This window comes from Sprattus sprattus (genome assembly GCF_963457725.1).
Source record: "Sprattus sprattus genome assembly, chromosome: 11".
Classification (NCBI taxonomy): Eukaryota; Metazoa; Chordata; class Actinopteri; order Clupeiformes; family Clupeidae; genus Sprattus; species Sprattus sprattus.
In genome coordinates, this window is record NC_137909.1 from 13,064,101 (window position 1) to 13,090,268 (window position 26,168).

General features: G+C 44.6%; 1 protein-coding gene across 1 annotated transcript in view; it reads left to right on the plus strand.

Moving 5' to 3' along the window:
* Positions 1–26,168, plus strand: part of astn2 (astrotactin 2) — a gene marked incomplete at its 5' end in the record, with an annotated part of 356,313 nt that overhangs the window by 319,900 nt on the left and 10,245 nt on the right. The window contains 3 exons of the mRNA XM_080847054.1: positions 2,344–2,485; positions 14,097–14,197; positions 14,587–14,770. Of these exons, the coding sequence (XP_080703180.1) occupies positions 2,344–2,485; positions 14,097–14,197; positions 14,587–14,770 (427 nt within the window). The remainder of the gene's footprint in view (positions 1–2,343; positions 2,486–14,096; positions 14,198–14,586; positions 14,771–26,168) is intronic.

Here is a 26,168-nt window from a genome sequence, read left to right on the forward strand (position 1 = left end):
AAACATAAGGACAGTGAAACTCCAGAGATGTTCCATAACTTCTGCAGAGCCCTGTCGTCTTCAGGCCAAGGCCACACATACGGGACGATCATAACAGCCATGTTTACAGACCTCTGGCTCACGGGTCGCAGACGGCGCGGGCCCGCGGAGATCAAAGCCAGCGCGTCCTGAGCTGAGGCTGTATGGCTTCTGTCAAGGCCTCGTCTTGCCAGAGCGCATCAAAGTAGGCAGATGAGTTTTTACTGTCAGGAACAGGGCCCTAAAACCTTCTGAGGTCATGGCGTCTACAGAAAGAGGGAATGTTTGCTTTAAAGGTGAGATTTTTTGCCAAGTATGCACTTAGAGCAGGCGAGTGACGTTAATGGGCTGTGTCATTATCTCACGCGATCAACCTCATACTCAGCAATTACGCTGGACCCTCTCGATATGACGACAGCGATGATGAAGATAGTGATGATGTTGTTTGGTGATGATTATGTTAGTAATGTCAATGATGATGAATTAGCTATTTCCACCCGGCACTGATAAGCCAGTCAGTGATGTTCATTTTAATGGAAGCCGTTGAAAAAAACGTTACCAAACACTTACAGAACAGGAACTGCGACTTTGATGGAACCCAACTCACAGGCACAGGCACAGGCACAGGCACAGGCACAGGCACGCACACGCACACGCACACGCACACGCACGCACACACACACACACACACACACACACACACACACACACACACACACACACACACACACACACACACACACACACACACACACACACACACACACACACACACACACACACATTATGTGAGCGATCAGGCACACAAAGTATATGGACTTTTCTTTGTTTTCTCTCAGCACTTCTTGGCTTGATGAAATATTGGGTCATATAGAACATAAGGCTCTGTGGCTTTTTGTGGAGCCAAGAAAAGAATGAATTGAATTGAAAGCATTTCATCCTGGGGAAATATTTGTCATGTGTTTTTTTGCTTCCTCTGCAGTCTTTTGTGGGATTATCCCTTTTTTGTTTGTCTTTGCAGAAGTTTTTTTTTTAATGTGAGAAGGGATTTCTTTTTCATTCATTTATGTCAAGTTTGAAAAATATATTTGGCCATATGCTGAAGAAGTGGTGCTCCTCACATGCAAAGCAAAGGGTGTTTTGGGAACTTATAAAAAGAGAGGTTGGCTCCCGCCTCCGTGAGATGCTGGAATGTGTCCGGGAAGCTTCATGTATATACAAACTCCTCTTTTTTGGGGGGGAAATGGCAAATCATTCATTCGACCATTCTTCTCTTTCCTTCCACCCCACCCCCCCCTGTCACAGGTCTCCTTATGCAACCTCAGCCTGCAGCTACCCTCTCTCTCTCTCTCTCCTGTGTTGTGTGTGTGTGTGTGTGTGTGTGTGTGTGTGTGTGTGTGTGTGTGTGTGTGTGTCCAGACGTCCTGTATCTGTTGTATTTAGACACTGGCACTGTCTGCACAGGCAGCAGAGGGGACAACAGAGAGGGCCTCCGCGTGGCTTCTCTGACCCCCGGCTCAGTTCCTGAGGTCCGTCAGCACTCAGGCCTGTTTTGACAGGCCTCTCTCTTCTTTTCCACGTAGTTGTTTTTTCTGTCCTCTCAGACTGCTGGGAACTGTTTTCAGCATAGTGAGCCTGGTTGGCACTCCGTTCCCGTAAGCTCACATGAAAGATGTTTCCTTGACACCTTCAACTTGCCTGTTTTTGTGTATGTGAGTGAGTGATTGAGTGTGTGTGTGTGTGTGTGTGTATGCGTGTGCCTTCGTGCTTGTGTGCGTGCGTGTGTGAGTGCCTTTGTCCTTGCGTGTGTGTGTGTGTGTGTGTGTACACCCGTTAGATTCCAGTCAGGCCAGGGAGCCCTCAATGTAACAGTATACGAGGAACCTCTTACCTCAGACATATTGAACAAACTAGTTTGGGTCGCTCGTCCCAGGGGGGGTGGCAGGCATCGGGCCTACACGCTGCACAAAGTCATTTAATAGCACAGGAGGCCAGCTGGCGTAGTGTGCACGGCGAACTTGGCTGAACCCTGCCGCTAAGCTCTTGGATCAATAATGGAAAGCGTCTCACACTCACACAGTGTCACTTTCATGCCACCGGCTCTCTGTTCTGGTGTGGTGTGATGTTTTGACATTCAGAAAAGTCTGGGGGATGCTTGTTGTGGAGTGTGTATGTTCGTGTGTGTGTGTGTGTGTGTGTGTGTGATCGTTCGGTTATGGAAGTCATCAATGACCACTTTCTGTCTCGATTCTTCTTTCTTTCTTTCTTCCTTTCTTTCCATCTATCTTTCATCCTCTCTTTCTCTCTCTCTCTCTCTCTCTGTAGGAGAGGTTCTGAGTCTGGTTGATGACCTCTTCTCAGGACTGGGCTCATCCTGTGTGGTTGCCGGGAGACGCAGTGCTGACAGCTCTCACCCTGCTCTGTACACGCTGGTTTTCAAGTGTCTGGAGCCCGACAGCCTCTACAAGTAAGTAACACAGAAAAGCAAACAAACAAAGACACATGTGTGCCAATGCCAGCTGTGTGCCAATGCCAGTTTTGTGTTTGCACCGAGTTCACTGTGAACATTCGAGAACCCATGCAAACGGGTACGTAGTTCATGGCACACGAACATGGACTTGGGACTATGGGGTAACAGTTTAAATTGAACAATTCTCAGAATACTAACACACACAAAAACGTCCAATTTAAAAATTCAAAGAAAACTCTTATGGCTTCTGTTTTTACCCAATTTGAACGCACCTCTGACCTTGTTCCATCTGGCCTTACTGTCTGTGGCTACACTGAGCTTATCCACAAGTACAGAGACACCCTAAATGCTGCCCCCTCCAGCTACTCCTCCTCCATTATAGATGGTGCATCCCTAACTCCATATCACATGTGTTCTGTCACATGGAGGTACCTAATAGACATGGAGAGACCGTCGGATTACCATTCCCTTTCATTTCAATGGCCAGTGCTATGCTATGCTGGCTTTCTTGGTCTGAAAATAACTTTTGCCAACATCTTGGTTCATGGTGGTCAGTTTTGCACCAAAGCTATGGAGAACCAATCGCCTGAGCTGCAAACAGTACATAAGCAGTGACCACTGTAACAAAAACCATACACTTATTGGCCAATGGGGCTTGATTGAAAGCAGATTATGACACCTAAATAGCTGATGCTAACTGGCTGAAACTAACTCTCCATATCTTGGCCAAGTGGTTACAAACGCAGAGCTCTCAAGTGTCACGCATAACGGCTGTGGGTGCTGAAAACAATTAATTACCACAACTGCAGGCGCAGTAGCGTCTTTCTGGCGTCTTTCTGTCGTTAGTTAGCATTGTCTACACCACAACTGTCTCTTACCTACCGTTGTCACTGCTCAAATGCAGCAGGTGTCAGCAGACGTACAATATTTGGACTTTGTCTAATGTTATATGTACACCTGAAAGGGCAAACTTATCTCTATCATGGTAGGTATTTTTTGTGGGAGAAACAGGAGCAATCTACAACAAAATAAAAAATAAAGCATACTGGCATTGCGCGCGACTGATCTTCTGAAAGTTTCGTTCAACTGAGGAGACCACTGGAGCTCTGAGCATCAGTCTTCTACAAGGAGTAAGTCATCTCCTGTTTTAATGTTACGACAAATTCACAATGGTTTGATACAAGCAATGACAACTAGACTGCAGTTAGAGAATTTTCACCAGATAATTAGCATACGTTTTTTATGAGAGTTTGTAGCCAACAGAGTTTTAGGCTACAGCCTGCCTTTTCACTAGCCTATAGCTTTGACTCCGAACTTCGTTAATAGGCTATAATATATTCGATTAGGCCTATTAAAATATATATAGCCTATAATTCGAACGAATATTAGGCAGACCTTAAAGGCACCCAGTGCAACTTTATATAAACATTCAATGAAAAATAAACATTCAATTTCTAGTCTTTTTTACACTTAGTAAGTTTCAATAACTCCATATCATTACTTATCGACATTCAACGAGCAAAGATGAGACGTCATTGTGTGGTGAGAACTGATAGAAAATCGAAAACAACAACAATCGCTGGTGGGGAGAGGCCATTTTCCCATTGACTGGAATCCTGCTTTATTTATTGTGGGTCACAATAAGGCCCAATCCCATTTCTAATCTCCACCCCTACCCCTACCCCTACCCCTTGGCCCTCGCCTTTTCAAACGGAGCAATAACGTAGGTGTAAGCGTAGGGCTTGAAACGCTAACCCTACGAATTGGGATATCCCTTCAACAAAAATCAGTATGCTGCGTCAGCTGTTACGTAACCGGAGAGCGACAGCTGTCACTCACCAGACATAAACAAACATGGCGCCTGCAGCTGTTGTTTACACAATGCAACATTTCATCAAACAAGTTTTAAAACCATGAATTACAAAGAAAATACTTACATTTGTGTGATGCTTTTCCTGCTGTTTCCGACATTTTTAAAGGGACTCGCGCGCTGTTTACAGGATTGGGGTGTGAACGATCACGGGTTCGCAATGCATTGGGGGAAATCGGTCTCACCCCTCCGTTTGAAGTGTGCCCTCGGAAAATCTCCGTTTGGAGGGGTGGAAAGCCCTTCCCCCACCCCTACCTTTCTGTCTTAACGTGAATTGGGATAGCCCTACCCCTACACGTGAACGCGCAAAACGGAGGGGAAGGGGAAAGGCGTAGGGCTAAGGGTTGTAATGGGATTCAGCCTTAATAAAGAAAATGTCGGCGATTGTTGTTGTTATCGATTTTCTATCAGTTCTCACCACACAACAACGTCTCATCTTTGCTCCTTGAATGTCGATATGTAGGCTAATGGTATGGAGTTATTGAAACTTACTACGTGTAAAAAAGACTAGAAATTGAATGTTTATTTTTAAGCCTCGAAAGTTGCACTGGGTGCCTTTAATATTCAATGATGTTATGGGCATTATTTTTTGTAAATGTGTTTGCTTGTTATAAATATCCTGGCCATGGATGCATTAATCATTGCATCTGTCTTTCAATGATGTCAGGTAAACAACAAATTAGTATACTGGTGCTCTATCTGCAGCCAAGAGAACACCTGTGCCCATCAAGGTGTGCGGGATGTGACAAGGCACATAGGCAGTAAGGGGCATCAGGCCAAACAGCAGGCACTGAAGTCAACCAGCAGTCAAAACTTTTACTTGCCATTGACTGCAGAGATGAGTGTACAATAGGTCAAGGTACATTTAAATGCATAAGGTTGACTACAATGTTCAAGAAAATCATTTTTCCCAATTAATGCATCCAATTCTATGACTAAGACATTCATCCATGACATGGACAAAATACTGCTCAGTAATGTACTTTTATTGTTACTGGGTGGGGGGGGGGGGGGGGGGGGGCGCTGGTCTGTGGGCATACGGCGAGGGCGGGGCGAGTGGAATGGGGGAGGGTCGGGCGTGGTCGGGGATATGTCACTCTTGACTGGCTTCAAAACTTGAGAGCCCTGCAAACGTCTGCTTTAACAAACCGAGAAGCACTAGCTTATTTGCAAAATCAAGTCAAGGAGGCTGCTTCGTCTTTGTCTATGTGGCAAAGCAGCATTCCCTTTGTGTGTTTGTTTTTGCTCAACCATTTAGAGAGGATGTTAGCACAAAGCAAACAGGCCATGCTAGCCTGTGGGACTCTTCTCTGGATGGTGCTTGTGTTGACAAACAGAACCACGTCTTCAGCAGTGCCAAGGTGATGTGATCCTTAGGTAGGACGCTCAGTGAGAACATGCCCCTGTTTGTTGTAACAAAAGTAATTTGGGATAAAAGCATTCAAATGAAATCACTTACAAACTGTCAGTGCCACTGAGTTACACTTGTGATGTGTATGAAATTGACTGCAGTGTTTGAAAGCCAATACAGGTCAAGACTACAACCTTGCCTACACTCACTGAGTAGGGCCCTGACTGGTTATGTCAGCATCTTTTCCATTTTGCATTCTGAGCAGAAAAAAAAGCAAGAAGGAAAAGAAAAAAAAGCACGATGGGACAAATATTTGCTGTGATGGAGCAGGCAGGCGGGCAGGCATGCCAGTGCCAGTGTCAGTGCCACATCCTGTTGTGTTGAGTGTCTGCCTGCATGGGGACCTTTTATGTGTTTGCAGCAGCCTGGGAACAGCTGGCTTGAATTAGAGGTACACAGACAGAGAGCACTTGAGAGGAGAGGAGAGAGGGAGAGAGGAGAGAAGGAGAGAGGAGGGGAGGGAAGAGGAGACGAGAGTGAGAGGAGAAAAGAAATGAAGTGGGAGAGGAGAGGGGAAGCAAGAGGAGAGAAGAGGAAGAGAGGAGGATGAGGAGAGAGAGAGGATGAGGGAAGAGGAGAGGAGAGGGAGAGAAGAGCTCAGTACTTCTTTTTGCTCCCTCTCCCTCCCTTCCCTGCTCCCCTCCTATCTACCCCTCACCCCCTCCCCCTTCCCCCCATAACAAGTGATCCCTCATCACAAGGATTGTTATCATATGGAGATTGTTTAATATCTTTTCATTTTTTTTCCTTTCTTACTCATTCTGTTTTTCTTTATTCACCTTCCAAAGTGTTATTTATTGTATGTGTTGATGTCATTGCCTGTGAGCTGTCATCTTGCCTTCTGGAAGTTGATTATGAGTAAATGCCTCCACTGATGTGTTGTGGGAAGTTTGTTCAAGGTTACGGTTCAAGGTCACCTCCTTTTGAGACACCCCTTAGCTAGTTGGTCTCCTCGTCCATCACTATCCCTGCTGTTCCTCACAGCAAGCTTCTCTCCCTCTGTCCTGCCCAAGCCCCTCTGTCTGCATATGCTTCATCTATGGTTTCACTTTGACTGGCGAGTATGTTATCCATTCGAGTGTCAGGATAGACAATCTCTGTACAAAAGCTGTCATTTAGGTGCAAAGCGAAGAATTACAACAGCATGCCTGTATTGTATTATCAACCTGTAAACCATTAGACGTGTAACTCAGACTTTGCCCATTCTAATCTTTATTAAATAACAAGCTTAGTGGACACAGACATTGATTCTGGTATGCGGGCAGGATTCAGTCATGCACACTGTGGTGATATAGAGATGGCATTGCTGGGTTTGGTTTGTGTGGAGAGCCATCTGCCAGTGAGTTTGTGTAGGTGGGCTGGGACCTCAGGGAGTGCAGAGGGCAAAGGCATAGTACTACACAAATGCATAGATCATCAGTTGGATACCTTAAGATGAGAACTCAACTGGCAACAACATTTGTCTTTTGAGGCCTGTTTGGACCTTGTGATCACCCCCAACCCACACACACACACACACACACACATCCTCTCAACCCTGGGGGTAGGAGCAATATATGTGTTTAAAATAACCCATACATCTTTCCACCCTCACCAGGCCTGTTGAAATGAAGTGAAATGGGCGCAAACAGAGGAGGATTAAGGCCAAGCCATTGGCACTCGGTGCTTGCCTCAGATATCTTCCAACTGCTGGCAGTGGTTTTTTTTTTACTGCCATCTTTTTTTTCTGCTTAACCTTATGTTTTGTTTTGAGAAGGAGACTTCCACAGATGTGCAAGTACTAGATAGGTTGTGGTATTCAAGGTGGTATTTACGTTAAAATGCGGTCTCTGCCACGGCCAAAAGCAAAGTCTCAAACGGCTGCTCATAAATTCTCTGCCTAATATGCAGTGTGTCATGAAATGATGTAATAAATATCCTTGTATATGCAAGTGCGGTTCGGCCCTCCTGTGTGCGGACGCAGGCATGGCGTTGCGCAACCCGGCGGCCGTGCCAAAGGGAACTCGGCGTCATGTGCCCCCATCGCCGGGCCGGAGACAGGGGCCTGCCTCTCTCAAATATGGAGCAGTGCAAAAAAGTGGCGCAGTGTAGCGGCCTTATCAGTGTCAAGGCTGCCCCTCTGGTCCTCCTGTCATCAGATAAGACCTCCGTTGACGTAGAAGCCCTACGTCTGCCGGGAAACACCTGCGCCCACACCCCGCCTCCCAGGCAAGCTAATCTGGGCCAGATAACTTCACCTCTTCACATTTCTTCAGGATCTCATTGGATGTTTGTCTTTTTTTCTTTTTTTCTTAATTTTATATGCTTCCTGCTACTGGGGATATTCGCTTATTTTTTCCCTTGCTTCTTCACTAGGTGAATACCTCTCACTTGAAAGGTTACGGAAGGGACTATGCTAACTTGTTCACATTGCTCATAAACTGTGTGTGTGTGTGTGTGTGAGTGTGTCTGTGAGTGTGTCTGTGTGTGTGTGTGTGTGTGTGTGTGTGTGTGTGTGTGTGTGTGTGTGTGTGTGTGTGTGTGTGTGTGTGTGGCTGTGTTCAGAGCCTCGAGTATTTAACATTTCAACATTCAGCAGTCATTCATATTGTTATCAGATATGATGGCTGTATTATTCATAAAAAAGTGTACTTTGGTTATTTGTACAGTCTCCCACTAGGAACTATAGGGGGAAAAAACATGATGTCTGGTAGATATGTTAACTGAAAGTGTCTTATGTATGGAGCTGACTGGAGTATATATTTGCTTAGTGAAACTAAATTCTGAATTATTACAGTGTTATTTCAGTATACACAAAGAACATGTGAAACTATTTGTGTAAGATGTACAGCATATATATTAACATATTCACACATATTCGTTTATCGATGGGTCGTAACCTACACTAAGCAAACATTCTGATTGATTTGCGGGGTACAAGACCTCTCCACTTACATAGAGAAGGGAATTCATGCTCCTCATATTTTTCTCTGAAGTTATCATGCAAAAGCTTTTTTGTTAAATATCGGCTTCTTAGAAATGTGTCAAAGTACAGACGTCTCTCGACAGTTTTGAGGACAACCAGAGTTTCCGTATTAGCTGTGTGACAGAGGAATGTGTGCTGTGCATGAATAACTCAGCGTCCGATAAAGCGAGGGTTCATCGGGGCTCAGGCTATTGTGACGTCGTCCAGAAAGCCCTGTGATACCGATATCCTGCACAGCAAAGCACAGCAAAGCATCACACAGCAGCACAACACGACTCCACATTCACCAATCTGTTACCAATTCAATGTTAATAACAAACTGTTTTCTTTCAGACCAAAAGCCTTGGCTGACAGGTGGGGGTGGGGTGGGGGGGTGGGGGGGGGGGGGATTCACACCATGATGCATTTCTGCGCAGGAGGCGGTAAATCACATGGAAGCCATTCTGAGAGTAAGTTTGATAACCCTGACGTGGCCAGTTCTGGAGATAATTGAGAGAGAGACACACACACACACACTATCTCTCTCACACCCACACACATACACACACACACACAAACACTTTGTATCTAAGCTTATCTTAGCTCTGAGAATGAAAGATAGTTTTGCTGTTAAGCTTTGAGTGTATAACTTTATTTTGTTTCTTTGTTTATCTCACACATCTTCATTTGCACTTCTGCTGAGGAATCACTTTTGCTTTGCTTCGATCTGATGTACCGTATTTTAGTTTCAGAGACACACACACACACACACACACACACACACACACACACACACACACACACACACACACACACACACACACACAAAACAGGTATGATTTAGTACACCATAGTAACTCCATAGACTTGTTCATATACTCCATATGCACTCTGGTGTTGCGCATAATAAAATGCATAACATTTATAGTGTCCCTGAGTCTCTGGCAGTTTGCTCCAAATGGGCTGTATGAGGCATTACAATAAAAGTTCATCCGTATACCACAGATGTCTCCGCCTGATGTCACTGAGCGGTCACCGGGTCTGAAGATTACTGTGTAATACAGTGAGAGCCTAGCCCTGGCTGCTTCATTGGTTGTTCTTTTTTATTTATGTTGGCCTATCTGTCAAGCTTCAGTCAATAGGCTGGATAACTGAAAGTTCACTGTATTCCGTCGAGCAGTGTTGGCATCCAGCACATTAAGCGAGTTAGTCATTTGCAGCCTACACTTACAGATGTGGTTGTTTATCTACCTAGCTATGGGCACACATTACACCGTCATATGTGATAATCTACTGAGTTGGCCCAGCCACCCTACCCCTAGCCCTACTGTTGCATGTGTATAAAGAGGAGAGGGATTATCACAAATATTGGTTCATAGTCTTGATAGCCTGTGTTAGGCCAGTCCCACATTTGGCACGAGTCCTTCTCTGTGTTAAACAGATGGGGTATGAATAGGAGGTTATCATGAATGGATAATATTTGGGCAGCGCCTGGAGGAAGACGGAACTGAACTACAATAACAGAGGGCAACAGATAAAAGGTGTCAGACAGAGACAGGCTGAAAGAATGTGAATTAGTGTGTGTGTGTGTGTGTGTGTGTGTGTGTGTGTGTGTGTGTGTGTGTGTGTGTGTGTGTGTGTGTGTGTGTGTGTGTGTGTGTGTGTGTGTGTGTGTGTGTGTGTGTGTGTGTGTGAGAGAGAGAGAGAGAGAGAGAGTGATTGTAGGGTAAATGTGTGTATGTGGAGTATTCCTGTGTCTGGAAGAATGTGTATGTGGGTAAGTGAGGTTTTTGTTATATGTGTGTGTGTGTAGAAGGGTGTGTATGTGGAAGAATGCGCATGTGTCTGAAAGAGTGTGTGTGTGTGTGTGTGAGTGTGGAGGGGAGTGTGTGGGGGAGAGCCATATTTTGCCAGCATGTTTTGACCCCCTCATCAGCAGGCCTGACCACAGCTTGTCTCTGTTCTCTCAGGTTGTCTCATCTCCTACACACACAAGTGCACACACACACAAACACACACACCCTCTGCCAACTGCAGAGAAACACACAGACTGCTCACACTCCTCTCATCCAACCACCACACACAAACTGTCTGACAACCTGTCTATCCAGAAAGAGCGAGAGATAGAGAGAAAATGTTACTGACAGACATTGGGCAGAGAGAAGGGGGGTGGGGTGGGGGTGGAGTGAGAGAGGATTAGAACTTGTGTGTGTGTGTGTGTGTGTGTGTGTGTGTGTGTGTGTGTGTGTGTGTGTGTGTGTGTGTGTGTGTGTGTGTGTGTGTGTGTGTGTGTGTGTGTGTGTGAAGAATGGTCAGAGAGACTGTTCTGCCGTGAAAAAAGATAAACAAAAAAAGATCCTCTGAATGGATATCAGAGGATGCATAAAGATACTCTTTCCCCCAAACACTGAGAGTTGAAGCAGGGCCTATAAGTACCCCATAGCAGGGAGAGTAGACAGCACAGAGCCTTACCTGTCATCAGCTGTGCCTACTTCAGTCTCTCCAAAAAACAGTAACAGCTTTGCCACCATGATTGAAGTTCAAAACTAAACTCTGAAAATTGTGTGATAAAAATACACACACACACACACACACACACACACACCACAAATACAAGCTCACACGCAAGCCATGCTCCTTCATTGGCCTGCTTTGTGACCACATAATTTAAACAATGTGATTGTTCGACGCAGCATTGTTATGCTAGGCTTGGTGTCAGTATGCACTGGCCAGGATCTAGCTTTGTGTCTTCAGTGAGGTTCAGGGCAATACCACACTTCTCTGCAGATGACTAACAAGATCAGACAAAGCATGTGAACAATGTCGAAACCACTCAGATTACAAAGAAAACAATCAGTTGGTGGTATTAAAATATGGTTTTCAAAAAACTCAAGGACAGTACGACGTTCAAATGTTCTTGGTGGGGATCCACACTCTTTAGAGTCGTGTCCCAATCGATAGTAAAGGGGAGGGGGGTGGGTGTTTGTGTTTTGTCTTCTCGCTTCTTTATTATTCCCATTCTGCGTGTTGAATCATCCGTTTTTGTTTTCCAAAAGATGTTGTTGGCCCTGTTCCGGTTGAGCTATCGAAAGTGTTGAAGTGGGTGCCGCTGGGTGTTTATGACTATTCATGGTATGTTTTGAAGAAATCTCACTGAAGGGTGTCATTTTAATGGAACCCCTGATTGATTAAGACATTTAAGTGTTTGGGGGCCCCACACTTAGCAGAAGCCCATCGCACACACTCACAAGAAGATGAATGCATGAGTACAGACTTTGCATTGAGCAACAAGCATGGAAGTTGTAAACACCTCCGTTGTGTCGTGTTGAGAAACTCGACAAGCTGTTAGCCAGGCGTGATTTTGAAAAGCTGTAAATATCCTAGGGTGATACATTGTTGCCAGCTTCCTGTTTGTCGTGGGGATGACAGATTCATGTCATCTTTCTCCAGTTTGTGGTCTATTTGGAGGTGACAGTTGAGAAGCCTCAGTGAATTATGAATGGATATGGTCCAACTGAAGCTGTAAATGCACTTCCTCTAATCTGCTGTGAAGTTTCTGTGAAGTATCTGCTAAGGAGGCAGAAGGAGAAGAGGGGAGAGAGATGAAGAGAGAGAGAGAAAGAGTGAGAAAGAGATATAGAAGTGAAGACTGCTGCCATCAGCCTCCTGCGTAGCAGATGAAAGTGACAGTGAACGCAGATGTGCAAACGCTGTGATGTGTTCACAGTTCACACAGGGACACATGAATGGGAGAGGGCAAACACAGCCGCACACATTTGACAGAGTCACAGTCACACACTGGATGTGTTAGTGAGATAGGAGCCGATGGCACAGCTCCGCTTATTGAAGTAGAAGGCTGGTGTCATCGAGTCATTGAAGTGGTGCTCTATTGCTGCATGTAATATGTCTGTATGTGCTCTGTGTGTGTGTGTGTGTGTTTGTCTATTCATTTTCCATAGTGGTACACAGCCACTGACAGATGACAGACTCTGGAAGATGCCTGTTTACTAATCCCATACCAGACAATGTAAATTCAAGCCTTTGACACACCTTTAACTCAATCTACCACTAAACAATATAGGCAAATGTCTTGCATACCCCGTTGCCTTAAGAAAGAACAGAAAACAGTGTAGACCAAAACAATTGTTCCTTTAACTCAATGAACTCAATACAGAGTGTTGTTGAAAGTGTTTCATACTCAAACAGACCAGGCGATATATAGTTCAGTGCATTTAATAACCCGTTACTTCCAAAGGCCCATCAGACAGTACAGAACAACATGTTTATTACTGTGCAACCTCAAACGAATCATTCACCAGTACATACCAAAGTGTTTTAAGGCCTGTTTCCTCAAAGGGAGGATTAGATACTGCAGACCTGAACGATTGATACCAGAGCATGACGGTATGAGCCAAAGTCTTTGATACCCCGTTAGCTCAAAAGGAGCAATATAAAGTATGAACTAAAGTCTTTAATACCCCCGTTAGCTCAAAAGGAGTATTAGAAAGGACGAGCCAAAGTCTTCAATGCCCTGGTAGCTCAAAGTGAGCATCAGACAGTACAAACCTTTAATACCACATTACATCAGAAGAGCCAATATGAACCAAAGTCTGTAATATCCCGTTAGCACCTCAGGAGCATTACAGTACAGACCAGAGGGTTTGATAACCTGTTAGCTCTCCAGGAGCATTAGTTCCTGAGCCTCCTCACTGGTCCACAAGCCTGACCCTGCATGCCTTGTGGATCTGCTCCTGCTGGGGCCTGTCTGTCTTGCGTCATACCAAGCAGAGAGCTCCATCTCTCTCTCTCTCTCTCTCTCTCTCTCTCTCTCTCTCTCTCTCTCTCTCTCTCTCTCTCTCTCTCTCTCTCTCTCTCTCTCTCTCTCCCCATTAGAGGCCCTTCAGCAGGGGCTCCTAAGGCAGAGGCTGCACTGGGTGGTCCGGGAGATGCCGGGTCCCCTCGCCTTTAATATGTTTTGCATTTTAGGGAGCGGAAGTCCGTCATTATAGGAAGTGGGTGCACCATTTAAGCGGCTATTAGTCTTAATGGCTGCTTTTCTGCATCAAGTGCCAGGGTCATTTGGAGGCGTAACCCAATCCCCCTGGAATCCATTGCTTGCGCGTGCACATCAGCGCGTCTGTTGTGAGTTACGGATGTTTCGGAGAGGCGAGTTCCGTCTCTGTAGGGAGAAGCAGTCACAGCTCACACCATGCTTCTACAACAACATGTGCATGTCAATGTGTATGACGTCAAGTGGGAGAGCAGGTTTTAAATGTGTGTGGGGGTCTGTGGCTCGCCATGAAGGAGAGAAAAATGAAGTGCTTTTGTATTTTTTATCTTCCCATATTTGTATCTCTGACATGTCCCCTCCGGCTTCCCGTAGGTTCACTCTGTACGCCATTGACAGCCGCGGCAGTCGTTCAGAAGCCAGCTCTGTGACGGTGCGGACTTCCTGTCACATGGTGGATGACAGCAGAGCAGAAGGTACGTCTCTATTCACCCTCCTGTCTCTCACTTTCTCCTCCCGCGCTCGGTTTCTACCTCTCTCTTTCGAACTGTGCTTCTGTTCTTCTCTGAAAGGCCCACATAGCCCTCTCTCTCTCTCTCAAATGCTGTTCGCTGAGAGCACAACCCTGTCTGTAAATGCTTTGAAGCCGATGAGCTCATTCAGCTGAAGAAGCGCCTCGCAAATGTTCTGGCTTTTGAAAATACCTGGTGTGCAGGAGCGTAATTATCTTTACTTTTCCTTACCTACATCTGTACACAACAGCTGTTCCCTCACTTATAGGTCGCTCTGGATCATTTAAAAAAAATATAATTTTTCTTTCAGAGGGATCTGCTAAATCTCTCTCACTTTCTCTCTCCCATGACAGAGTTAGCTGATAAGGTTTATAATCTGTATAATGGCTACACCAGTGGTAAGGAGCAGCAGATGGCCTACAACACCCTGATGGAGATTCCTCCACCCCTGCTGTACCGGGTGCAGCACCACTACAACTCCCACTATGAGAAGTTTGGAGACTTTGTGTGGAGGAGCGAGGATGAGCTAGGGCCAAGGTAAACAGTGTGCGCGCGTGCGTGCGTGCGTGCGTGTGTGTGTGTTTGTTTATTTCTGTTGATATACACTATGCCAGCCTATAACTCCGCTGGTTCAATGTGACCATAATGCAATGTTATTTAACATAACATTAAAAGTAATTCAAAATAATGAAACTTAATTTGACTTGAACACATATGGAAATGCAACATTTAGCAATGTCATATATTTCAAAGCAAAGTATTATAACGCAGTGGATTATTTCATTTAGTAAAATGCAATATACGCCTAACATGACTTAAAGTAACAGTTTGCAACAATTATACTTTTACAAAAAGCAGTTTTACCTTAAAATAAGCTCCATAGGCTTATAACTGCTATATGTAAGATTGCTGCCCGGCTTTCTACTGTCTGCCGAACTAGTAAGTAGCTTATTTGCCGTCTTGCTTTGTCTTGTGTTGCACTTGCTTGACTGTGTTAGGACAGTTGTTGAGTAACTAGTTTGTCATAATGTCAAAGTCAGCACATTTAAAGAGATCTCGTTAGTTTTACCCGCTAGCATATCGTTAGCGAATAGCAAGTGATCCGGAATGCTTCTTTATCATAGCCTCAAGGAGCTGAACACAGCGTAACATAACTAGTGTTGTAGTGTCATAGGGGTGTATAGCATCCCATCACCCCAACACTGAATGCAGTGTAGCAGTCCATGAGTTTTCTCAACAGTCCTATTCTCATACCCCCCCTGGCCCTATTTTATGTGGTATTTTCCCATTCATAGGGCCTACACGACCACCTGAGGGTTGTTGAACATTTTAAGTCGTCAGATCTGAACAAACTAAACCATTCATAGGAGACTCTGACATGAGAACACCACAAGAATGGATCCAATTGTGTATCCAGTGAAGAAATTGTATCCTACTGGTCCACCACAAATTCAATTTGGATTCCCCGTAAACTCGATGCCGCAGCTTTTTCCAGATTCTGGACGCACACAAGCCGATTCGGTGCACTGTTAGGCAGCCCGACTCTGGTGTTCTCTACACACTGGAATCCCTCGGAACGCAGAGACGGCTGAGAATTGGCAGGAAGCACAGCATCATGTCAAATATTCACAGGCCCAGGAATTTGCCTAAACTGATGAGGAATGCCTCAGCTATGCGTGCGGTATGGTTCTGCTGTGCGCTGGGTGACCAGTGTAAGCCAAGCTTCAAATCAGCAGAGAGAAATGTGCAAATGGCAGACAATCCGCAGGATTGGAAATGGCCATAATAAAAGCCCCACAGTAGCGATCTGGCGCCCACAGGGGCCAGAGAGGGCTGGCTGGCGGACATATTTACCCCCCCGGAAACAGATCTGTGCCGGATTTGGGCCCAGTGAGAGTCCGAACCGGTTGGCTTAGGAACGGGTTGCGGCGCTGCACGTCTGCGCAGCTGTGCTTGTTTTCCTCCTGATGTTTTGCAGGCCGATCGGATCCAATGGGACCCCACAGCTCAGGTAGATTTCAGAGGCGCGGTGCGTTTATGAGTCTGAGGTTTAGAACAGAGCTCGTTTCACCTCTCCAGACGTCAGAAAACGACTTCCCTCTTTCATCTCTGAGCTACCTAAATACTCATTTACCTCCTGCTCACTTGCTTTTCTCCCTCTCTCTCTCAGTCATCATACAGAAAGGCACATACACACACACACACACAAACACACATGCACACACACACACACACACACACACACACACACACACACACACACACACACACACACACACATAAACATTGTGGTCACTATGTTCTTAACTCTCCCCTCCTCGCTATGCCCTCTCTCACTCTCTCGTTTTGCTATCCATCTTGTCACACACACACACACACACACACACACACACACACACACACACACACACACACACACTGACACACGTACACACAGAAACACCATGGTCAGCAGTAAATTTGGACTGAAAAATATTGGTTTAGGCTTTCGTTGCAAATCCAAGTCTATAAAACCAATCATGAGCAGAGTTGTTCCATTGGAGTACCATCTCATAAGGACATAAATCTCGTAAAAGAATCCACATGGTGCTGCAATATATTTTCTTTTTATTCAAGTGCATCACATGTTTTTTTTCCCTTTAATTTACCTTTTCATTCTTATTTCATGCTGAATAGGTACCTTCATTTTACTTCCAAGTGTAGAAATTCAAGTATTTTTCTATACTTAAGTATTTAGGAAGAGATTAAACTCTTAGGGTGCTTGAAATCATTATTTCAGGGCAACATTACAGAAATTGATATAGCAACAACAATAACAACAACAACAATCTGATTGTGTGCATAAGCTACAGATGGGAATACATACTATTACAAACAAAAAAAGCAACAACAACAACATACAGGCATGAGAGAATGATAAAACCGTATCATCCTTTTCATTGATATGTACAATTGCATCCTAAGGGTTGCAAGAGTACTGGGGTGGGGGAGGGGGGGTGGGTTTGTAGTGCAGAACATGTCTTGTATCAATGAAAAGACTATGCAGCAGTGATGGGGTTGGTCTCAGCACATAGAGCAAAACGTCTCAGTTACTTACGTAACCTCGGTTCCCTTAGCAGGGACCAGACATGACAGATGGGACACAGATCCAATTCGAAACACTATTCATTCACGCCGGAAGGCTGAGATGCGTCAATCATCTCCTGAGCCCGCCTCCTCAGGAGCGCTTAAATAGGAGCGCCGGACGTATCTTCGTTCTCTTGGATAATTGAGCGTAACATAAAACACACCCACTCCAAGAAAAAGGGACACTGTACACGCAACGCTTGTCATGTCTGGTCCCTGCTAAGGTAACCAAGGTTACGTAAGTAACCGAGACGTTCCCTGTCGCAGATGACTGCGACATGACAGATGGGACCGTATCCCTTCACGCGTGAAAAAACAGTGTCAATAAACCTTAATCAGCTCCCTGTACTTCTGACCTCCGAAGAGGCTCACACGGCAGCTGGTGGTTAACATCACAGGGCAATCATCTTTACATAGGCTACAACGTTCTCTGATCACCAGCCTACATTATTCCCCCCTATATCGGTTAATTTGCATTTATCATATAAAAGCTGATGAACACATACATTATTAAGCCTTCCTCTCACGTAGACCAGAGTGATCTCTGGCTGTTCACACTGCGCCTTGAGCTGAACTTTTAGTCGGGAGTGAAACCCACTCATAGCCAATCAGCCCATGTCTAGATCTGTACTCACCCTTTCATGGGAGGGGAAACAAGATCCAGGGCAAAAACCATCACATTGTTTGTTTAAAGCCTGGGAGAAGGGTGGGCAAACTGGAGGGCATAAACCAGTGTTAATGTTTTTGGGCATCTAAGGCGACGCAGTGCATGGGTGCCAGCTCGCCGCGCAGTTGAGCTGAACCATTGGTCGGGAGGGAACCCGCTCATAGCCAATCAGCCCGTCTAGATCTGTGCATGCTCCGTTTTGAGGAGGGGGATCAAGATCTGGGGGCACACCATCACATTGCTGGACAAAATTTGGGTAATGAGTACAGTGGTGGAAATGTTGAGGGGAAACTTACCCAAGCATGTCTTATGTTTGTGATATGTTATGTTTGTGCACTGCTCAGCTGGGAGAACACACCGTGCTCGACCTGAGGTTACACGTGAGCAACGGGCAGTCTTTTTTCAGTGGTGGGGGCTGACACAGGAGGGCCACAGTAGAACTCTACATCCAGTATGGATCCAGTCAGAAAATCCACATCTGGGATGGGCTGGTTGGAAGCAGTGAGGGAGCTCCACCGCCTTGGGTTTGCGGACACCAGGTGGGAGGAAAGGACTGGGGTGGCGAAGCGGGGGCGGCTGCAGTAGTTTAAGCTACAGCCAGGCTCCCCGCTACCTGTTGTCGGAGGCATGCACTGCTCAGCTGAAAGTGTCACTCCAGTTTGAGCAGACATCCGCTGGCTCGCATCCCTGCAGTCCCAACACGCGAGGCATTAAGCCTGCTGAGGCACTAGAACGAGAGAAATATTAGTACAGAGCGAGTTCAATAACCTTATCGACGGTGCCGTTGACAGCAAACTAGCCAGCAAGCTAACAAGCCAGCAAGCTAGACCTCTCACTCAACTCTCTGAAGTCTAACTCACAGACTCACGCCAGTGACGGGAGTGATACAGGATTCAACTCAATTCAATTCAATTATATTTATATAGTGCCAACAATACAATTGCCTCTGGGCGCTTTAGTATGATAGTAGGTGAGCTAGCCCACTAACAAGCTAAATAGCCAACACAACTCTCTGAAGTTCAACTTGCGGGCTCACGATAGTGACGGGGATAGAGTTGTTTACATTCTTAACGGCAAGCCATCAGGCAATAGGTGAGCCACGCCGCTAACATGCTAGGTAGCTAATTCAATTAAGTTTAAGTGAGCTAGCCCGCTAATAAGCTAAATAGCTAACTCAACTCTCATTAGTCTAACTCGCGGGCTCACGTTAGCGAGGGAGTAGACAGTTGTTTACATTCATAGCAAAAGGTGAGCTAGCCCACTAACAAGCTAGGTAGCTAACTCTATGAAGTCTCAGTGAGCTATCCCGCTAACGAGCTAAATAGCTAACTTGAGTTTTAAGACTATAAGCCTTAACTCGCGGCAGTGAGCGAGTGGAGGTAGAAAAACATTTGTTTACCTTCCCAAGAGGATAGTCAGTGGACTAGCCAGCTAATGAGCTAACCTGGTAACTCTGGTCAGAGCCATGCTGTGCAGCTGTCGGAGGAGGATCCTTGCAGGGTATGCCATTCTCGACAGACTGTAACGTGAAAAGGTTAGCACAAACGTCGCAGGCCGGGACGAAGCCACTGCCTGGACATATCTGAAATGAGAGAAAATTAGTACGAGTGCAAGTATCACAACGAAGCACGTTGAGCAACAAAAGGTTAGCAAGCTAGTCCGAGGACTGGCTAGTAACAAGCTACAATACAATGACTCGACTTTCTCAGATTAAAGCCAGTAACTCGCAGCACTCAGAGCTAGTGATGGGTAGAAACCCAACTCACCAACTACGAAGAGTAGGTAGCATACGAAGATAGCAATAATTTTAATAATTGAGCGTAACAGAAAAAAACGTTTGTCGTTACGAGTACCTTGTACCGTAACGCGAAATTGGAAAAGAGAACGAAGATACGTCAGGCGCTCCTATTTAAGCGCTCCTGAGGGGTGGGCTCAGGAGATGATTGACGCATCTCAGCCTTCTGGCGTGAATGAATAGTGTTTCGAATTGGATCCATGACTACGTCACTGACTATGTCACGTCCCATCTGTCCTGTCACAGTCATCTGCGACAGGGAACTAAAAATGAATGACATGATATGAATATAACTATTGGTTTTAATGTACGCAATGGTTAAGTCTGGATAATGCGGATGATATTTTAACGTTAGTTACCAGCATTCTACAGCAGCCCAAGATAGATTGTTTTTTTTACATATAGCAGCATGATTTAATTTTTTGGTAAATTCGGTAAAACTTGGTCATCACAGAGTAAAAAAGGAAATCATGCTTTTATCAATTTTTTCTACAACATTTGTTAATCTACATTGGCGTAATAGCAGAGTCTGAGAAACTCAATGTTTGATCCATCCTTCCACAACTTGAAATCCGTCCACAACTCACATTTATTTGATCACAACAACAGTGTGTTTTATCAAAGAACTTCCAAACAAATGATTTCTGCTGTCACCATCTTTCATCGTGTTTACCAAGGACTCTAACTGAAAACTGAGTGCACGCGAGAGTGTGTGGGCAGTCATTTCACAGAGACGGATGAATTTGGAACTGAAACGCTTTACTTCCCCTCAAACAATCTTACACTCATCACTCTTTTTCTTTGCTCTCAACTCCCTCCAAAACCTGCTTCACCGCCAGTTCCAAACAATGCAATATAGGAATTGTAGTCAATACTAACAATGAACACAATTTTTAAACTACTTTTCTTACACTACCATCACGTGACTACTCGATGTTGTTGTAGAAAGCTGCTTGACTCTATGCAACCCCTAATGCAGTGTTTTTCAACCGGTGTGCCGCGGCACACTGATGTGCCGCGAGAGGCTGTCCGGTGTGCCGTGAAAAATATTAATTTTTTACATATTGTCACTTCATCAAATCACTATGTGCGCGAAGAGCCAACGTGTGTGTTTGTGTGTGTGTGTGACATCGCGCTGTTGGTGGTATGAAGGTTCAATACTCCCCTCTGCCTATTGGTGGCGGTACGCAGCGTAAATAATAGGCAGATTTACTGAGGCGACAATTAAAAAAAGTGTTGTGCGTTGAGTTTTGGGGAAAGCTGGCTAACAGTGCCATGGTCCCTAGCAAGCTTAAACGCCACTTGCAAACTAAACACCCTGCGCTGCAAGACAAGGACTTTAACTATTTTGTTTGTATGTGTGACAACACTGTCAAACAGGCTACTATGATGACAAAGGTATTTAAAGCTATTTAGACGCGGAACTTATATCTAAGTCAAAAAAGCCACACACTGAATAATTGATACAACCCGCCTGCCAAGCCATTGTCAATTTCATGCTAGGCCCAGTCGCAGTGAACGAGATTGCTAAAGTTCCCCTCTCAGATAACACCATAGCGAGACGTGATGACATGTCTGCTGTGATGACATCGAGAGTGTTGTTTTGGAGAAGATACGCTGCAGCGGGAAATTTGCTTTGCAACTCTATGAGTCGACAGATATAAGTGGCCATGCCCAACTCCTGGCTAACATACGCTTTGTGGATGGAGCTTCTATACGCGAAAATTCCCTTTTTGTTGCAAGGCAATTCCCGTAAAAAAAATAAAAAAAACAGGGGAGGAAATATTCTCAACCAAAAAGGACTTCAGTGGACAGACGGAGCTGCAGCCATGGTCGGGCTCATCAAAGGCTTCATGAGCAGTGAGAGAAAAACCCTGATGTTGTGGTGGTCACCCACTGCTCTACACCGAGAGGCACTTGGTTGTCACGGGGAAAAGTTCTAGTACATACTTGTGCGAGCTTTACAAGTTAAACAGCGATAAAAACTAAACATAAAGAACGTCTGCGATCCATTGATGAGGAATTACGTGTGTGCCTCTCATCAATTCCTGTCCGGATACAACGTTTGTGTGCATCTAAACAGGCCCAGATTTCGCAATAAGTGAGTACTATGTCATTTCATAATAAATGTAACGTCACCTCGTGGCGGCATATTAATTCAACGGGTGCACAATGTTCTGTTTGGAAAGTATAAGCGCTTAACGATGCTCATATACCATGACAGTTGTCGTTCTAATTGACCTATCACTAAGCCCCGCCCCCCATTGTGACTGTTGCTAACTCGGACACGTTATCATCTGACTAGAGTTTACAATGGCAGCTATCAGTGACAAAACTATATCCCAAGAGGCTCTAGACAACTTTTGGAGACAAAAGGACCTGATTTCGCCTAGAAGCCTTCAAAAGGGACTTAATTATGCAATGGAGGGATATGTATACAATTTAAAACTCGATATGGTGGATAAAAAGCTTACATTTGAGTCGAGAATTTACAGAGCTCAATGCAAGAGGGAGAATCCTCAACTCACGGTCATCGCGAATGCAGATAAATACATCCAATACCAGCAATGTTCATGCACCGCATGGGAAAGATACAATGAATTCACATTCAGTTAATTTAACTAATCAGGAAGGCATATGAATGTAGACCTACGTTTAGTAACTAGCATTAACCTACCTGCCCCTGACAGGACAGTGTCCTAACCATATGGTCCTAACTGTCTAGCTTGTTATTGTAACCTTGTTAATTACCGGCATGCGTGTGTTTCGTTCACGTTGTCATGTTAATCCATTATTAAACCTATGTATACTTGTGCATATCATTTGTTTAATAGAATGGCCGATGTTTAACAAACTGTCCCATTACTGACAAAGCTACGCTAGCGCAGCTAGTGAATCGTTAACGTTAGCTAGTTTGAACCAGAGATAACTTGCCTAAGCCTAGCATAACATCAGTGGTGGAAGTAAGCAGGTACTGTGAATAATGAGTATGCCTTTTATCATGTAGGCTTAGTTGATTGCTTTAGCAAAGGAAAATTCCAACCTAACAAGAGTATGGCAGAAAGTTAATGAACGTAGCGTTCACTGTGTGGTCTGCCACAGCTTAATACACCGGAGATATTTGGACCGGTCTTGTTTTCGTTTAGGAAATGAGATACAATATACCCCATTGCCTATCCTCTCATGATACCTCGTATCAGTGTTGTATCTACCCCATGCACATCGTTTGGCCATTTTTGTTGAACCTACATTACCACAAAGCTCATAAAACAACCGAAAAATCACGGCCTCTAATGTTATCCTATGGAGCTGTAAACTCACAATGTCCGAGTGCAGCTGTTAGTAAACTGCCATTGGCCCGTCTGCGTTCGAAAGGCGGGGCTTAGCGACAGGTCAATTGCCTGCATTTAGTTCTACAGGTATGTGGCGGTAATGCAGCCAGTCTAAAATGATATCTTGGCATTAGGATGACGTTAGGTTTAATGAAATACAAAAAATAGAACACGCGTTTACCTTATTTCTTAGAGTATATTATGCTCAGGCTGAAACGATGATTGGGTTTGATATTCATATAATTTCCGGTTGTTGGTGTGCCATGAGATTTTTTCTGTGTCTTAAGTGTGCCTTGATGCAAAAAAGGTTGAAAAACACTGCCCTAATGCATACGCATTATGCACATACACACATACAGATGCACATCTATATACATTCGCAAGCACACACTCGGACAGACATACACACCCTCATGTATGCATAAACAGTGAGAGAGGGAACCCTGTGCCTGTTATGAGTCATAAAGAAGAGTGAGCTGGAAGACGACACTGTCCCAGAGTTCCAGAAAGCATATTGATGAGGGAGCGGAGCTGAAGCCATTATTCTGATTGATCTGGCCAGTCCCATCAATCCTACCCGCTGATAGGCCCATGTGCATTTGATTCGGAGGGTCTGCTGGTAAGCGTACGGAATGAGGCCCTTTCCAATGCAAGGGAATCAGTCCCACAGGGGCTGCCAAGTCAGCTAGGCCAATGCAAATAAGGTTAGATGCAATGAGTATTACCCTCACCATTTACAATACTCAAGTTTGGTGGCAAGGAACCACTGTGGATGGCAGGTCAGATGACTTGGATGGAGCGCTCAGCTGAATCAGAATGCAGTAATGTGGTCTCTTTAAGTTGCAGGTATCTGCCTTGGCCTTCACAAAGAACCAGTAGTATGAAGGATCGCTAACCGTCTCCATGGGGACAGATTCTCAGTTCCAGGAATTACAATGACTTTGTTGTGATAAGGTTTACAAACTGGAAAGCTTCTAATCTGAGGAACCCGACTAGTTGAATAACTAAGGGGTTGCTTAATGTTACAACAGGTGCAAACTTGAAATCAGACCCTCAAAATAGTTTTAAGATGATATTTAATGCAGTAATGGGACTTGTCTTTGATATAATCAAACCTCATTTTTCTTCTTGTCCTCTTTGCCAGGAGAGATTTTCAGAACATTTTTAGCATTCAAAAATCTCAATCAATTGTCTAGCACTTGTTAAACGGGTCTAGTTGAATCATTTTACCATTATGTGTTTGTCACGCAGCTCTAAATTTAATTTCTACAGAATTAAATTTGTCTCCAAATCTCAAGTGTACTACCAGAAAAGGGTATGAGGGTGAGTCAGCCCCAATGAGCCTCCATGTTTTTCCTTCTGGATGATGGACATGGATGTTCCGGACATACCTGCTCTCCATTGCAGGACAATAAGGTTTGCTCCAGCAGCCAGTCTGCCGCAGGCGAGTATGGAACTAAAATGATTCTGGGGAAAAGGTTCATTGTTCTAATAGAAATATTGCCCCGGAGGGAGTCAGGAACACTGTCCAGCCTGTTCAAATCTCCCTCCTTTCCTTGTTCCTTGTCCGGTGCTTACGAATAGCCACATTTTACAAGGCAGCTAGGGAAGGAAGTGTTGGAAAATGGAGAAACTGGCAAAGATCTCTGCTGCCTTGGCTATCAATCATAAACCATAAGCCATAAATGTCCAGATTCTGTCGGATCAATATGAAACTCCAGAAACTCCTGATAGACTACCAGCCTTCTCACCATTAGGCGATTGCCAAACTGCCGACAGGTTTACCATGGGACACAAGGAGCTACAGTACTGTGCAAAAGTTTTAGGCAGGTGTGAAAAAATGCTATGAACTAAGAATGCTTTGAAAAATGTAAACAATAAATGTTTATTTTTTATCCATTTACATGGTAAGACTGAGCACAGCAACAAGACACATCGTAGTTACAGTGGCGGTCCGTGCATTTCACGACTAGGCCTTCAGCGATGTCCTACACGATGTTAAACTGAGTGAATCCACCTCCTAATACCATCATTATGACGCCATTGCTCTCGAACCAGTATATTTTATACAGAAAGGCAGTATAAGTGAGCATTGCATCACCTTAACATAGTCGAGTACAACAGACTTTATTAATATTTCCGGAGCATTTCAAATCAATACACCCGTATTAACAATACATTAAGAGTAGTAAACTCTAAGTTATATGATCGCTTGGATATTACTGTCACAACTTAAAAATAAAAGGCGATTTTCAGGGATTAGTCTACAAAGTTTTATTAAGTCCACCAAAAGTAGCCTATGTGACTCAATGTGAGCTTTAACAGGTTTAACAAGTAACATCGCATTGTCCCACCTGCAAAGCAGTTTCATTAAACTTCCCATCCTCACGATATCCAGTTTTTCTTGAAAGTTCCGTCTTGAAAATGGCGTTGTAATTGTATCAAAAACTGGAATTATCAAGTTTGTGTAAACTAATTTATTTGAGTTGGTTAATGTAATTATATTTAGGGCCTGATTTACTAATATGCGAGCGCTTCTTAATCTGCGTTCGCAAATTAACGCACGGTGTTTTTGCGCATTTTACTTGGTATTTATCAAGCCAGATCTGCGCTGGGCAAACTGTGCTTACTCCGCCCTTTAAAGAGCCTGATTTACTAAGATTGATTTGCGAACGCATCTTTGCCAGGCGCACATTAACGCACGGTGATTCCCCGCATTTTCCGTGATATTTATCAAGCCAGATACGCGCTGGGCAATCATTATTTAGCGCACCGTTAAAAGACTGGAGAACTTGCCAGCAAGTTACTGCCACCATGGAGATTCGAGGAAGAAAAAAATAAGGTTCAGCGAATAGATAGCGAGATAGATATATTGGTACACGTTCGCTCAATCACTGAACCTGATTCAATGGGTTATATTGTTGTTTTGCCCGCCATCATCTACAGCGAGATGTTTAAAAGAACACGATTATAAATAATATGCTATTGGTGGCATTAATGCATAAACTGTCTATT